The 16,193-nt window shown below is 43.9% G+C and overlaps 1 protein-coding gene across 2 annotated transcripts in view; it reads left to right on the top strand.

Annotated features, from left to right (window-relative positions):
* Window positions 1-925: 925 nt before the first annotated feature.
* Window positions 926-16,193, top strand: part of GOLGB1 (golgin B1) — a 106,077-nt gene continuing 90,809 nt past the window's right edge. The window contains exons 1-4 of one of the 2 annotated variants that reach the window (XM_067560561.1): window positions 926-1,024; window positions 3,844-3,968; window positions 13,168-13,314; window positions 15,562-15,658. In XM_067560561.1, coding sequence (XP_067416662.1) covers window positions 15,569-15,658 — 90 coding nt within the window. In that variant the 5' untranslated portion in view covers window positions 926-1,024; window positions 3,844-3,968; window positions 13,168-13,314; window positions 15,562-15,568. The remainder of the gene's footprint in view (window positions 1,025-3,843; window positions 3,969-13,167; window positions 13,315-15,561; window positions 15,659-16,193) is intronic. The other variant, XM_067559778.1, reaches the window with a different exon arrangement.

Raw genomic sequence — 16,193 nt, 5'->3', positions numbered from 1 at the left:
TCAAAGCGATCTGTTGCTGATGACTCCCAGCAGTCGACATCGAAGTTGCATTACTTCAAGTTGTGCTTCAGTGTGAGCTTGAAGTGGGTTTTTTTGTGGCCACCTTGCATGTGGTTACCCACTTTCAGTTAACCCTACAGCAACTGCTTGGGCAGTCTGGTGTCACCTATCCTCAACACTATTATCCCAGCACAACTGTGGTGTGATGAGCAACGGGTCAATCCCTGCTCAGTGGCTATGTTCCAGAATCTCGTTATTGGCAGCTTTATCCTGCCATTTGATGTGCAGTCTGGCATGCACAGAGCAACTGGGCTCACAGCCCTAGGGTCGTGTCTTGGGGGGAAGCAACGTTAGGGCTCCCTGCATCCAGGGCACTTTCCCTACCTGGACTGCAGAGGGGGAGGGCAGAGAGCAGCAGCTCCTGGCGCTCACCTCGCAGCTCAGCCCAGGTGGGGAAGGTGACCTGGACACAGGAAGCCCTGGCGTTGCTCTTTGCTCCCCCCACCCACATAGCCGCCTTGGGGGACACAGAGGAAAGGGGTGTGTGAGCAGCATCTGTGCACCGCGGCCCCCTCCCCCATAATTCTCTGCCGGGAGGAAGCAGGAAGGCTGGCCAGGCTCGGGGCTCACTGCTCGTGACCCCCACATAACCACGTCACGACCCCCGGGTTTAGGAACCAATGAGACTTTTACCTCAGCGTTTGAAGCTTAGTCCCACGCCGCAGCGCGACGGACTTGTAATCTGTTATTGGGCGGATCGCGAATCCCTCTGGTGATTGGTGATTTCATGAGCTGTGTGGCTGTAACCCTAGCAACGCCTCGAACGCCTCATGCTGATTGGCAGGTGGCTACGTCCATCGCTCTGTGTGGGTCCTAGGGAGGCGGGAGGCGAGGCGAGGCGAGGCTAGCCGAGCCGGAAGTAGCCGCGGTGTGTTCCGGTGCTGATGTGGCTGGGGGTGGCGCTTGGAGTTGGCAGCCGAGGCGGGGCTCGGTGAACGCGGTGGGAACCGTGGTCCCGGCGCAGGTAATTGGGGGCTGGGCGGGCGGGGCTGTGACTAGAGAGTGCGACCCCCGGTCAGCCCCACACGGACGCTAGTGAGAGGAGCCTGCTGCGGCCCCCCGCATCCCGGCCGAGGGGGTGCTCCGGGCCTCCGCTACCGTCTCTTCCAAACAGAAGCCATTTCCCCAAGCCCTCTGGGTCGCTGCTGACATAATGACCGTTGTTCCCTTCCCTCCTCTCGTGCTCCGGGTCCCTGAGCGTCCGCGGGGAGCTGCTGCTGCTTCTCGCTTCAAGGGAGGGGAAAACCTGGAGGCGCGTAAAAAGTAGGTGGACAGGAGGAGCCGCGGGCTCACTGCTAGCTAGGAGAATGAGCAGGACAGGGACAGGGACAGGAACTGACCGGCTGCTGGGGGAAGGGAACTGAGCCGCAGGGAATGGTGTTTGGAAGGAGTCTGGCGTAGGCCATGGCAAGTGAACAGGAAAAGCGAAAGTAAGTGGTTTTGCTTTTATTGGGGAAAAAAGCTAATCTGAGCACCACTTCTAATCACACATTTTCCTACTGTCACTTGCCTGTAGATATAGACAATGTCTGTAGATGTTATACAATCATGACTGGGAAGGGAAGTGTTAAGTTAAAAGTAACATGTTAAATTCCGGTATGTGCTATGAAAAAGTCTGAGAACCTTTGACCTCAGTTTAGAGACAGCCTTTCCTAACAGCCAAATTGCATTTTGAAATTACTGTAATTCCAGTATAGTAGAATTTAATCTAAATAAACTCTCTCTCTGCCCTGTTGTTCAATTGCAGCCTGAAGTGGTCTGATTAGAAGCAATTCAGACAATTTAGTTCCAGAGAGAGAATGTTTTTCTGTCTCTTATGAGCCTTCACCATTTGCTGCACCCATACCAACCCCGGACATAGGGATCAGCTTTGCCCTTACCATTTCCAAGAATGTTAACAACCCCTCCAAAAAGTGCATGCTGCCTTCCTCTGATTTCCACTGGTCTAATGACAGAAATGTTGAACCCAGACAAAAGATGTGAGGTGATGCTGCTAAGAAGAGGAAAGTAGTTTGAAGAACTCTTCTCCTCAACAACCCAATCTGCTCTGCATATTGTTAAATCAATTGTTAGCCTGAAAATCCTCCTGGATTCCTATACAGTGTCCTATACAGTGACATTGGCACAAAATGCCCACTTCTGTGTGTGACTGGCAGAAGATAGATGCCGATGCTATCAGACTTAGACCTGGTCACAGTAATAGTTCCCTCATACTCCATATATATGTTCAGAAAGGGAGGAGAATTACATCTGCCTCTTGTCTTCAGGAAAAAGAGAAATATCATTGTCACTTAATTGTGGGTTACATCAGCAGTTACAGAGATGGGAAGATGTATATAATACAAACTTGGATGAGCGATGTATCAGTCTATTGTTACACTAAGACCATGCCCTGATAGGCAGTAGATTTGGGCTTTGCTGGAGCAGCAAAGGACATATATTTCAGAGTAGAGGGTCTCTACAGAAAACATCCTGTCACCAGCCCCAGATAGTCAGAGCAAGGCTCCATGAGCAAAACCAACCCAGATCAGTTGTCATAGGTGTGTATGAAGAAGAGGCATCTCTTGGGTAACCAGGGCCCAAATAATATAGAAATATATATATATTGGCATTCTATGGTTTTCTATAGACCAGGGGTAGCCAAACTTACTGACCGCCTGAGACTCTTCCCTTCCCACTGGGCAGAATCCTCTAGCCCCACCACCCTGCTGCAGGGCAGAATCTCCATGTTCCTCACCCCAGTCTGGTAGGTAGAGAATGGGAGGGGAGGGGCCACCCCATATAGACTGACATTAATCACAGAAATTGCCTAGTTGGCAGCTGGTAACAAAGTGGAGTGCCCCAGGGGTCGGTCCTGAGGCTGGTTTTGTTCAACATCTTCATTAATGATTTGGAGGATGGAGTGGATTGCATTCTCAGCAAGTTTGCAGGTGACATTAAGCTGGGGGAGTGGTAGGATATGCTGGAGGGTAGTGATAGGATACAGAGTGACCTAGGTATAGTGGAGGATTGGGCCAAAAGAAATCTGATGAGGTTCAACAAGGACAAGTGCAGAGTCCTGCACTTAGGACGGAAGAATCCCATGCACTGCTACAGCCTGGGGACTGACTGGCTAGGCAGCAGCTCTGCAGAAAAGGACCTGGGAGTTACAGTGGACAAGAAGTTGGATATGAGTTAACAGTGTGCCCTCATTGCCAAAGAGGCTAACGGCATATTGGGCTGCATTAATAGTAGCATTGTCAGCAGATCGGGGGAAGCGATTATTCCCCTCTGTTCGGCACTGGTGAGGCCTCATTTGGAGTACTGCATCCAGTTTTGGGCCCCCCACTACAAAAAGGATGTGGAGAAGTTGGAGAGAGTCCAGTGGAGGGCAACAAAAATGATTAGGGGGCTGGAGCACAAGACTTATGAGGAGAAGCTGAGGGAACTAGGCTTGTTTAGTCTGCAGAAGAGAAGAGTGAGGGGGGATTTGATACTACCTGAAAGGGGGTTTCAGAGAGGATGGAGCTAGGCTGTTCTCAGTAGCAGTAGATGACTGAACTAGGAGCAATGGTCTCAAGTTGCAGTGGGGAAGGTCTAGGATGGATAGTAGGAAAAACGTTTTCACTGGGTGGGTGGTGAAGTGCTGGAATGGGTTACCTAGGGAAGTGGTGGAATCTCCACCCTTAGAGGGTTTTAGGGTGCAACTTGACAAAGCCTGGCTGTGATGGTTTAATTGGGGTTGTTTCTGCTTTGAGTAGGGGGTTGGACTATATCATTGTTTCTCAATCTTTTTGATACCAGGGACTGGCTTCCTATACTGTGTCAGGGAGATCTCAGGAACCAGTACCAGTCCATGGACCAGTTGTTGAGAAACATTGGATCCTTTCCAGCCCTAATCTTCTATGATCCTGCCCTCATTTAAAAAGGTGCATCAAATGCAATGTCTGGGAGGGGGTGGGTGTATCTGAATTTCTTCCAGCTATCTGTTTATTAAGCAATGATAGTTAGTCACACAAAAGTAACTCAAAGAAAACTTACCCATCTCCTTAAGTTCTGAGTAACTTTCAATTTGAAAGTGTGTGAGTTCCTTTTCTGTCCATTCCCGCCTATTCAACAGATTAAATTAAAACACTGCACTCTATTCTACTCAAATACCAAAGGCATTCCATCACCTCAAGTATTTCCTTTCCTCTCAGATATGGTACCTAATGGGTTCCCCGCACCATCCTCCATGTTGCTCTCCAGTATCTCAGTTCTCTGCTCATTAAATCCTTTTAGAACTATAGACATTCTAAATGCAGGTTCATTCTATTTTTTTAAAAAGTTCTCATGAGATTTTTTTCTAGGTTTGTAGTTTCCAAGTAATCACAATCATGAAAAAGAATATCAATTTTCTCTGAAAGAGCTTTAATGGCAGATAGCTGCATTATCTGATAAAACTCATGTTTTGCCTAAAGCATTGCACTAGGAGCTCATGTTCAGCTGATTATTTATGAGGACCCCCAAATCTTTTTCAGAGTTACTGCTTCCAAGGGTAGAGTTCCTCATCCTATAAGTGTGGTCTACATTCCTTTTTCTTAAATGAATACATTTACTTTTGACTGCATTAAATTCATTGTTTGTTTGTACCCAGGTTACCAAGCAATCTGGACTGGTCTGTATCAGCAACCTATCCTCTTCATTATTTACCACTCCATCAATTTTTATGTCATCTGCAAATTTTATCAGTGATGATTTATGTTCTCTTCCACGTCACTGATCAAAACATTAAATAGCATAGGGCAGAGCTGTAGCTAAGCATTTTAGCGACTGGCACAAGCAAGCATATTTGCATGCCCTACCATTTTTTTGGTCACTTTTTCCGCCCCCAAGACTTTGTGCCCTGGACGGTTTCCCCACGTGCCCTGCCCCAGTTATAGCTCTGGCATAGCGCCAAGAACCCATCCTAACAGGACCCCACTAGAAACATACCCACTCATTAATGATTCTCTCTTTACATTTACGTTTAGAGACATGTCAGCCAGTTTGTAATCCATGTAATATGAGCCATGTTAATGTATGTAATGTATGTTTGTTTAATGTTTAGTTTCTTCGTAGAAGTATCATGCGGTATTGTGTCAGATATCTTACTGAAGTCTAAGTATATTATATCAACACTCTACCTTTATCAACCAAACTTGTAAGCTCTTAGGAAAAAAATCAAGTTTCACAGCATTTATTTTCCATAAGCCTGTGATGATTGGTGTTAATTATATGACCCTCCTTTAATTCTTTACTAATCGATTCTTATATTAGTGGTTCCATTATTTTGTCTGGGATCAATGTCTGGCTGACAGACCTGTAATCAGTTATCCAGGTCATCCTATTTACTACCCTCCTTAACTATTGGAGCAACTCTAGTTTTCTTCTGGTCTTCTGGAACTTCCCCAGTGTTCCAAGTTTTATTGAAAATCAAGATTAATGGTCGAGCAAGCGGCTTGGCCAGCTTTTTAAAAATTCTTGGATGCTAGTTATGTGGAACTGCTGATCTAAAAACGTCTAACTTTAGTAGCTGCTGTTTAACATCTTCCTGAGTTACTATTGGAATAGAAAGTGTGTCTTCATATGATATGATTACATATTTTCCCCCAAATACAGAGCAGAAATATATATTGAACACTTATGTCTTTTTTTGCATTATTATTGACAATGCTACCATTTTCATCTAGTAATGAACCAATACCATTGTTAGGATCATTAATAAAATGAATTGCTGCACTGAGTAGAATCTGCTGAGTGTTTGTCAGGAACAAACAATCCAGTGGAAGGAGTGTTAATTTGATGAACAATATTTGGAGTGAAGAGAAATGTTTGGTGAAGAACAAAGGATCACTATCAAGGAAGTTCATTTGCTCAAGGTGATTGTTCTCATTTGTTCAGTGTTACATAAAAAGTCACTCAAACACTAAAGATAAAATTTTCAGAAGCTCCCAGGTCCCATTGGATTCGGGGACCTAAGTAAAGTTTTCAAAAGTGCTTATGTTAAAGTCCTCCTGTCCAAGCCATATGCCTTTATCGCTGACTAAGAAGCTGGCAGTATTGACACCATAAGAATTTTTTTTAAATGTACTTTATCTTTTGTATATTTCAACCTTCTAAAAATGTCACCATAAGTATCCTTTTGTTGTTTTGAAAATATGGTCACTTTACTCAGTAGGTATTTCCAGAACTGCATGTCAGACCTTTTGAAACAGTAATAATGTGACAATAAGAAGACACCATGTGAGTTGGTCCTTTACTTCACCTCTAAATTAACAGAAGACTTTACATGATAGGAGTGTTTCCTTTTTGCAGTGGTCATCTGTTTCTGTGGCCCAGTTATCTACTTTTGGAAGTATGAATCTAAATTAATTGTTGACATAAATGTTGACATTGATTTGCTTATACCAGTGGAGAATTTGGCTCATGATTTTAATGGAAAAATTCTTCTATCATCCTAGCTACTGCCTCTTGGGGAGGTGAGGGAACCCTTCCCATTGCTGTAGTGAGTGTCTACACTGAAGCACTACAGTGGTGCAGCTGCAGCGCTGTCACTGTAACATTTTAATTGTAGATATAGCCTCAGTTTAGACACACATTGGTAGTTTAGTTAAATATTCATTCATACCGGTTAAGGCACTAGACTGGGGCTCTGGAAATCTAAATTCAGTTCCTGGCTCTGCTGCAGACTCCCTATGTGACTTTGGGCAAGGCACTTTATCCCGGTGTCTCAGTTCTTCATATGTAACATGGGAATAACAGGTGCTTCCTTTGTCCCACCATTTATCTATTTTTGCCTTTTTAGATTGCAAGCTATTTGGGGGCAATGACTGTCTTTTGCTATGTATTTGCATAGCACTTAGTGCCACAGGGCTCTGATCTTTTTTGGGACATCCAGGAACATGTTTTTTATTTGTTACTGAAAAAGATCAAGAGTAAGTGATCATTGTGAATATTATTGACTAATTTGTAAGTGTCACAGAAGTACTGAGATTTCAGGAAGAATTTAAATGCATTTTAAAAGTGAAATTGCAAGACTTGCCAAGACCTGAGTTTAGTCAAATGTCTTTGTTTGTAGTACTCAAATATATGCCCTGCTATAATGTTTCTACTGTTACAATAGATGCCACCATGGATGCCTAATGCAGCAGGTCTCAACCTTTTCCATATTGTAACCACCACTTTTCTAAATTGTAACCTCCCATTTAGCAGTATGGGAAGAGCAAGGGGTGTGACCCTATAATGCCTGTTTGCAACCCCTAGTCATGGCTTAGTGGCCAGGGCTCAATAGGTGACCTGTGGGCCAAATGTGGTCCACCAAGGCTTCCTGTGTGACCCATCAACTCGCCTTAAAAATGTTTATAATTAAACAGTGATGCAGTGCCTATCATTTGCCTATAAGTTCCTTAGTAAGTCACTTACTGGCAATGTTTAATTTGTAATGAAAGAGGTGCCAGGGCTCAGCCTTAGCAAGCCCTAGCACAAATTAAGCACTGGTTGGGTGGCCAAGAGCAGCGGATGCTGGCCAGGCACCCAGATCTGAAGCAGCACCTTCAGAGCTGGGTGGCTGGAGAGTGGCATCTGCTGGCTGGAAGACAGAGGTGGCAGGACTGTGAACTGCAAAGCCTAGAGGTGCTGGGACTCAGCCCCAGCACAAATTAAGCATTGTTTACTGGATCATAAGTTCTAGTGATAGCATTGGCTATGATTCAGCTAGAACATGGACCTTTTTTTCATTAGTAATGGAAATGAAGCCAAAAATGAATGAGAGTAGGAGTAAACACTGCAAAGTCAACAGCGAAAACTGAGCTTTTAACCCAAACTAGACAGAGGAATTTCTTTTTATTATGCCACCTCATTTAAATGCAAAACCTTTGTGTTTATTTAATATGGCAAACCACTGTATCGGTCTGTAAGGTCATCAATGTGAGGCTCCACTTTGAATCAAAGCACAGTAACTTTAACGCAGCCTATCTTTCTGACACTGTTGCAAGACATGACAAAATTGAAAATCTGAAGTCTTCATATCGCACTTAAAATGTCATTTCTCACAACATCAGCGACTGTACTGGAAAAAACAACAGCTACTTCCCTTTGGATCATGGGGGTTACTAGCTAAAAAGAAAAAGCCTCTCCTGGATGCCGAGCTTGTGAAGGAGTGCACGTAGGACATGCTGAAGGAGCTTTTTGCCAGAGATAAAAACAAAAACAACATGAACTGTGTGAAGCAAGTTCCCGTGTCTGATTCCACGGCAGTGTGCAGATTGAATGACATTTATAATTTATGAAGGTTGTTTGTCAGCACTGCTTTAAATAATTTAAATAATACCAATTTAAATAATACCAACTACATGTCTCTTTCAGTGGACGAAAAAAGCAATTTAAGTAACACCGCCTAGCTATTGCTGTTTGTTAGGTTTTATGATGGTGAAATTTTCAAGGAAGAATTTTTGTGCTTCATACCATTAGAAACCTACAGCACAGGAGAGATCATTTTTGAAAAAGTAAAAGGCTTTTTTGAAAAAAAATGGTTTAGGTCTGCAGAAAGTAAACTTGCTTGTTACAGATGGAGGTCCCTTCATGAAAGGAAAAGTGAAGGGCTTTGCTTCATGTTTGGCAGCAATACACTCTTCATTAAATATATTTCACTTTATCATTCATCAGACTATCCTGTGTGGTAAGCTGTCTGGGGAATTGAAAAAACAATGGGTATTGTGATGAGATTAGTGACATACATACGCTCAACTTCTAGCTTGCAACTTGGTCTTTTTTTTAAGCTCTCTCACAAGACATTTCCACCAAATAGAGTGTCCTGTTGCAGTACAATAACGTTTGTTGGTTAAGTGGGGGCACATATTAGAGGTGTTGTGTGCTTCAAAAAGAAATAATAGAATTTCTTTCAAACTACAAGACCAACAAGGCTTGCGAGTTCCTGGAATTTATGAATGATGTCCTCTCTCTGTCATGGGTAGCTTTTCTGGTGATATTATTGGTCACTTGAATTCCCTCAATTTGCTGCTGATTTGAAATCTTTCAGACAGACTTAACAGGAAAGGTGTTGCACTTTACCACATTGCATGCAGTTGCTACAGATGAAACTTCGATGAAAACAATGCAAGAATTCCTAAACAATCTGATCGAAAATTTCAAAATGCAATTTGAGAATTTTACAATTCCAAAATCTTTGCCTTTTGTTGTTTTTGATCTGTTTGTTGTCTCTGCTGATGAACCTTGTCCTTCTGAATCAAAGAACATTCTTCATTCAATCGATGAAGGTGTCTTTTATTAGAAATTGTAAGACTCCAGAGCTCAGGTATCTTGAAGGCAAAATTCAGAGAAGTGGGACTTTGTGATTTCTGGATTCATTATACTGACCAATTTCAGAATAGCCAGCATCTAGCCATCTATCTTTAATGATCTTCAGATCAACATACCTCTGTGAATTTGGGTTTTCTGCCATGAACATTATAAAAAACCAACACCACAATTGCCTGACAGATGAGAATTTGTGATGTTACCCTCTGCAATGTGGACGGGTATATCGCTGTGTCACACCAATCCCCCCACTCCTGGGGCTGTCTTGCACTTGCCCTGCTGGGTGAACCCCCACTCCTGGATCAGCCCATGCACATCACCCTGCAAACAAGCGGTCCCTGACCCAGTGAACGAGTGCTTCTGGGCGAGCCACTCATGGGATTATGGAATGGTGTAACAACCCCCCTCCCCCAGGTCAATATTCCCAGTCCCAGATGCAACTATAGGAACTGCCATTTTACAGAGTTCAGTGCTGCCCACTGGACTCTGCAAACTCATTGATTAGTCAATTTAACAAGGAAATTGATATGCAACAGTTCTGTCCGTCTAAATGAAGTCACTACACACACCCAGACCACAAACAAGTTTATTAAGTACAGAAATATTTTAAGTGATTATAAACCAGAATAACATGTCAGATCTGATCAGGAAGAAATAAAAGCAAATCACATTCTAAACTAAGCTTAACACTTTCAGTGGCCTTAGATGTCTTTCAGTGTCTCTTCAGTGGCCTTAAAGTCTTAGATGGTTCTTACTACAGGCTGGTGGGTCATCAGACCCCCCTCCCCCCATGGGAAGTCTTGATGTAGTCTTGTAGATGGATTGCAAGAGAGAGCTTGAGAAGCCAAAATATTTCCCATTTTAACATGTTCCTGCGTCCGTCTCTAGGACCTGTTCTCTCCTCCCCCAACTCCCGTTTGCCCCCACTTCAGGGGCAGATAACAGAAGTATCCAGGCATGGTTTTTTCCATGTCCTGAGTCGATGAGCATCCCCTTATCAGATAATTAGGCTAGTTCATTGTTCCTGTATGCAGGCCTCAGTGAGGTGTGAACTCTCACTCTGCTTTGTAAAAATACGAGAGTTCTGTAGCACTTTAAAGACTAACAAATTTAATTTCAGCAGGCATAAGCTTTTGTGAGCTTCAGCTCACTTCCTCAGATGCAGTTGGTAGAAATGATACAGCAAATAGGTAATATATATAGTAGGCAACATATACATATCCAAAGGCATAGATAACAATGGGGTAGGTGGATAAAAGCCAGGTACTTGAGGCCTAATTACAACAATTGAGTAGGAGGTGAGAATGGGTGTTCAGACCAAATGACTTCTTGTAATGAGAGCCATTCCAAATCCCTGTTTAAACCCAGTTTGAATGTGTCAAGTTTGCAGATAATTTCTAACTCAACCGTTTCTCTTTCAAGTCTGTTTTTGAAGTTTTTTTGGAGAAGTACAGCAACTTTCAGGTCAGCGGACCTGAATGCTACCTATTTGCTGTATCATTTCTACCATTATTTCTGCTGAAATTAAATTTGTTAGTCTTTAAAGTGCTACAGAATTCTCGTTGTTTTTGCTGTGTACAGACTAACACGGCTACCCCTCTGGAACTCTGCTTTGTGTTTGCCTGGATCTATTCAAGCCATGTGAGAGACACATTTGGAAATATTACATAGCAGAGCTTCATAACCACACATGTAACATTGCAAGAAGTATACTATCATAACAATAATGTTCAGCATGTCATGAGCATTTCAAAAACACCTTACATGACATACTTTGCATTAAACTATACACAGTTGCACTATAAGGGTGAACGTGAATGATACACAATCACACCATAAGGGTGTACATGGGGTACATCAGTGTTTCCTAACCCATGGCCCAGTCTTTCAGAGTGGCCTGTGGCTCCCCTCCCACTGGCTGCAGAAAGGAGCCTCTGCCTAAGTACCCAGGTGGAGCATGTTACTGGTGCAGGCTCCTTGATGCAGTCAAGAGGACGGGAGATCAGCACACCCCTCCCCTGGCTTGAGCAGAGAGCATGGCAAAGCGCTCCACCTGGGTCCCTAGGCACTGGGTCCCTGCTGGAGCCAGAGGGAGGGGAGCACTGATCTTCAATCCCCCTGGCTGCAGAAGGGAGCTGTTGCTTAGGGACCCAAGTGGAACACCCAGTTTCCCTGCTGGAGCCAGATGGAGGGGAGCACTGATCTTCAATCCCCCTGGCTGCAGAAGGGAGCTGTTGCTTAGGGACCCAAGTGGAACACCCAATTTCCCTGCTGCAGCCGGCTGGACGGGAGATCAGCACTCCCTTCCCCCAGTTCCAGCAGAGACCAAAGCGCTCTGCCTGGGTCCCTAGGTGCTGGGTTCCTGCTGGAGCCAGAGGGAGGAGAGCACTGATCTTCAATCCCTCTGGCTGCAGAAGGGAGTCACTGCCTAGGGACCCAGGTGGAGTGCACGGTTTCAGCACGGTTGCTGCAGCCGGGGGACGGGAGATCCTCCTTGCTGAACTTCTTCCCTCTGGCTTCAGTGGGTGGGGTGAGGGCGGCTGCTACTGGTGGCCCTTCAGGATTGTAAAAATGATATTTGTGGCCCTCGAGCCAAAAAGATTGGGAACCACTGGGGTACATTGTGTTACAGCGCCTTCACCAGTGCATGTGCCTTGGCCTGACCTCCTACAAACCACTCTTCACAAAGCTTGCCAGAGATCATAGATGTCCCTTCTCTCATTAGACAGTGCCACTAACACAGGTAATAATGTTGATGTATAGACTTTGTTAAGATAAAAACACTAATACTTTTGTTACAATTAAGGTCTTTATTTATTGGCAGTTGAAGTGTGTATGTTTTGGTTTTTTAAAATTTTGCCAGCCGTCTGTGCCAATAGCCCATCTCTAGTCATAATTGGCCTGTGAGTAGATCTAATTGGGTATCGATGGCCGAGGGCGCTGTAGGGGAGGCACTGCACTGTTCTAAGTGTCTTGTTTCTATGATAGCAGAGGGAAAGGCAGAACCCTGAATTTGGGTCTTGTCAGGTAAGTAGAGTAGAAATTAAATTGATTTTAAGTTCCTTTGGTGTAAAATGTACTACTTCTTCTACCAGCACAGTGCAGGCTGATTCTGATTGCATTCTCTTGTTACTACCATAATACGAATAGTGACGCTCCTGTAATTAGTGAATGACTTCAGACCTTACAGACACAAAACTGCAACCTTTCGGTCATGTGACCCTTAATGTGCAGAGTTAATGCTGGAACCAAAATTTTCTCTGGTAGTTATCACAGAGATCAAAGTACAAGGAAAATTGTTATGCTTCAGGGCAGCCTTAAGGACAGCTGAGATATGGGGGGGGGGGGGGGGGGGGGGGGGGGGGAATAACTGATTACAGCGAGTATACTCTTAATATAAAACACACTTAATGCATATAAACCTTCTTGCAAGTGGACTTCTGTGACAATGTGCTTCACCAACAGTTTTATTTTCTGTAATACTTCGTAAGAGAAACTGTCTTAGGACCTGCTTCCTTGCTGCAGGTTGCCTCCCTCTGCTACTTGGTTCCACAGCATTTCATTCTGTTAACCATCTGGTAGGCAGTCTAAGAACCCCTACCATACAGTGACAAAAGCCAGGAGATGTTCCAAAAATGCAGAAGAAATCAGGCCAAGTGTGCAGGAAAGAGAATGACTTCCTATGCCCAATGCAAATGAGTGTCTGACTAGAACAGTCCCAGAGTCTGCAAGGGATTGATTAATTTACTCTCCCTCTGGGCTGGATAAACTAATTTCCCTTTTTTCTTTCAGGGCTTTTGAGTGTTGATACCCAGCTACTGAATGAACCAATATATATATTGAAGGAGTCTAGGGACCTGCATATGGCCACCAGGTCTTCTGTGAGGACCTCCCTAATTCTGAACTAAGTAGAATTGAGCTGCATAGTGCATTGAAGAAGTGAGTATGTGGCATGCTTTAGGTGGCCCCTTCCCAGTTGATGGTCTTTTTTTTCCTGTGACCAAAGTATGATACACATGATGTTTTTTCCTATTCAAAGGCAGGTGGTTGCAAGGTATGGATATTAGATAGGCTTTAAGAATGATGCAGCACTGTCATTTCCCCACATTGAGAATTGGGATACTAAGCAGTTCCAATTGGAGGTGTCAGTGTAAAGATCAGAGCACTGAGGTAATGTGTTCTCAACAACCACAGTCACTAAATGTGTATGCTCTGTATTAGTACCAGATGGAGGTTTTTTCAGGGAATATGGTTTCATTCCTGTAGGTCACAAGCCTGGAAGTCATGAATGTGTGGATCACTGTAGCCAGTTTCTGGCAATTGGAGCTTGTTCTGCATTTTTATACTAGATTAAAGAGTTCTCTGCTATCAGAAATGTTCTCCCTGAGCAGATACTTACTCGAGGCTATACTCAAATCACCTCTTCACCTTCTTTTGGATAAACTAAAAAGACTGAAGCCTCTTTTACACTTAAAACTTAGGTCTACCTAGCTGTGTTGCTCAAGGCTGTGAAAAATATAACTGTAGACACACTTCAGTCAACAGAACAACTTTTCCATTGACCTCGCTAATGCCCTTTCAGGGGTGTAGATTTTCTACAGTGATGGAGAAACCTGTTGTGTTACAGTAGCAAGTATCTATACTATAGAGCTACAGTGGCACAGCTGCAGTGCTGCAGCTGTAGCACTTGTTGTATGGACATATCTTGTGCTTATTTAGTCTCTCCCTGTAAGTCAGGTTTTTCACATATTGAATCATTCTTGTAGCTTATTCTTTGTCACTTATACATTGGAAAGAATACTGTGACCAGTCCGTGCCTAGGGTAGCCACCTGAAAATGCCAAGGGCAGGGCAGGCTATAAAAGGAGAGCAGATTCACCCAGCACTGGTGGGTGACACTGAAGTCAGGCTTCCCCAACAGCCACAAACAGTGCTTCTGATTCACCACACTGATTATCAAGAAGCCAAAATAAAAACATACTCAGCCCCCTTTACTGCATTTCCATCTCTGGCTCCCAATCAGCCACTAGGTCCAGTAAAGAGACCAGTTATTTAAACTCTATGCTCTTTACCACAAAGGTTTCTCCTGACCCCAAAGGGTCAGCCACCGCACCAAATCAATATAAGTTTGGATCATACCCAAAATATCACGCTGCCAGCCAATCCTTTAGTAACTAATACTAAAGGTTTATTATAAAAAGAAAGACACAAACTATGAGAAATGCTTTAATCCTTAAACAATCAGATACATACAAATCATTTGAAAGTCTCTATATATCCGTTTTCTAGTAGAACTCTGGAGTTTGCAGGCTTGTATTAGTTCCTCTGGTATACATCCAGTACCTGGATGGGTCTCAGTCCTTTGTTTCACAGCTTCAGTTCAGTTGTAGATGAGTTGATCCAGAGGTAGGCTGGAGACTAAAGACAAAATGGATGTCGTGCAGCTGCCTTTTATGTCCTTTGGCCTTGGCCATGCTGCTTGTGGAATTTTACAGGAATAAGATGGAGTCCAGGGTCACATGAGTGACTGGTGACTCATCAGGTATATCCCTGGCATCTCTCCCCCTGGGCCCATTGTACCTGTGAATTTCCTTAATGGGCCATTAAACAGTCTAGTGCTGCAGCCATCCTGTCTAGGGTGTCGCCCAGACACAGCACGATATGAAATACAGATATATCAAACATAGCCATAACTTCCATTACACATATAACACACAAACATAAACATTATCATTTTACTTAGCACATTATAGCCTTTCTAACAGTACCTGACATGGCATATCTCATATGAATTATTATGATTTTGACATACTGATGTTAAATAATATAATAAATGCCCTCACCCCCCAATCCAGCCAGTGTGACACCCCTAACGCAAGATTGGTGTACAAGGGAATAATCAGAGCTCCTGAATACACCTCAAGGGCCCCCCTAATCCAGCCAGCATCACATATACCTCCCTACTTCTACTCTGTATTCCCCTATTTGTATAGCCAAGATCTGAATTACCCCCCTTAGCTAGAGTATAACTTATTTACTTCTTGGGTTTTACTTTGCCTTCTGCTTTGTCAGTACAGAAGAAATATTCCTTTTTGCATGGTACTGGAGATCAGCAGGGAGATGCACTTGCTTTCCCTTGCTGTTTTGCCTCTTACCTAAAGTTGTCTTTCTTTTTATGTTGCTGTAGGCCTGAGATGCTGAGCCGCTTATCAGGGTTAGCAAACACTGTTCTGCAGGAGCTGTCGGGGGATGGAAGTGATGCAGAAGTTGGATCCACTGCCACTGTGAGTACACTCTCTTGTGCCAGAGCTGTCAGTGTTGCAGCTCAAAACTGGTTCAGGCTGTCAGAGGCATTAGAATGCTGTGAGTAACTGTCTCCTGATTCTTGTCACCTTGCACCTCACCCAACCTGTGCCCCCACCTCTGCTACTTCCTCTGCATTTATGGCATCTTCCCCTTCAGTCAGTGCTGCTGCAACGCAGAATTATGTGGTCTCTTCAGGCTATGAGATTGGTTTGAGAAGTCGGAAAGGAGCTAGAGTTGAAGTGACCGTTTCTGAGAGGGTTTTCAGAGGAAGATTTCCGTAAGAGGAATGGGAATACTGAACCACATGGGGACCTGCTATCGTGTTGCACTCTGGTTCTAGTGCCAGTGGATGGCATAGGGAGCAGTGGTATCTCTGCTGTGTAAAGTCTTTCAAGTTTGCTGATGTCCTTTTACAGAAGAGATGTTCCTTTTAATATTCTTCAAGAGTATCTGGGACATTCCTCCTGATTTCAGCTGGTCAGGTCTAGTTGATTAGAAGTTTGAGAATCTGTA

This window comes from Emydura macquarii, unplaced genomic scaffold (assembly GCF_026122565.2).
Source record: "Emydura macquarii macquarii isolate MOO-44397 ecotype Brisbane River unplaced genomic scaffold, CSIRO-AGI_Emac_v2 contig_6, whole genome shotgun sequence".
Classification (NCBI taxonomy): Eukaryota; Metazoa; Chordata; order Testudines; family Chelidae; genus Emydura; species Emydura macquarii.
The sequence above is the reverse complement of the archived record's forward strand: the minus strand, read 5'-3'. Positions and strand labels throughout refer to the sequence as shown.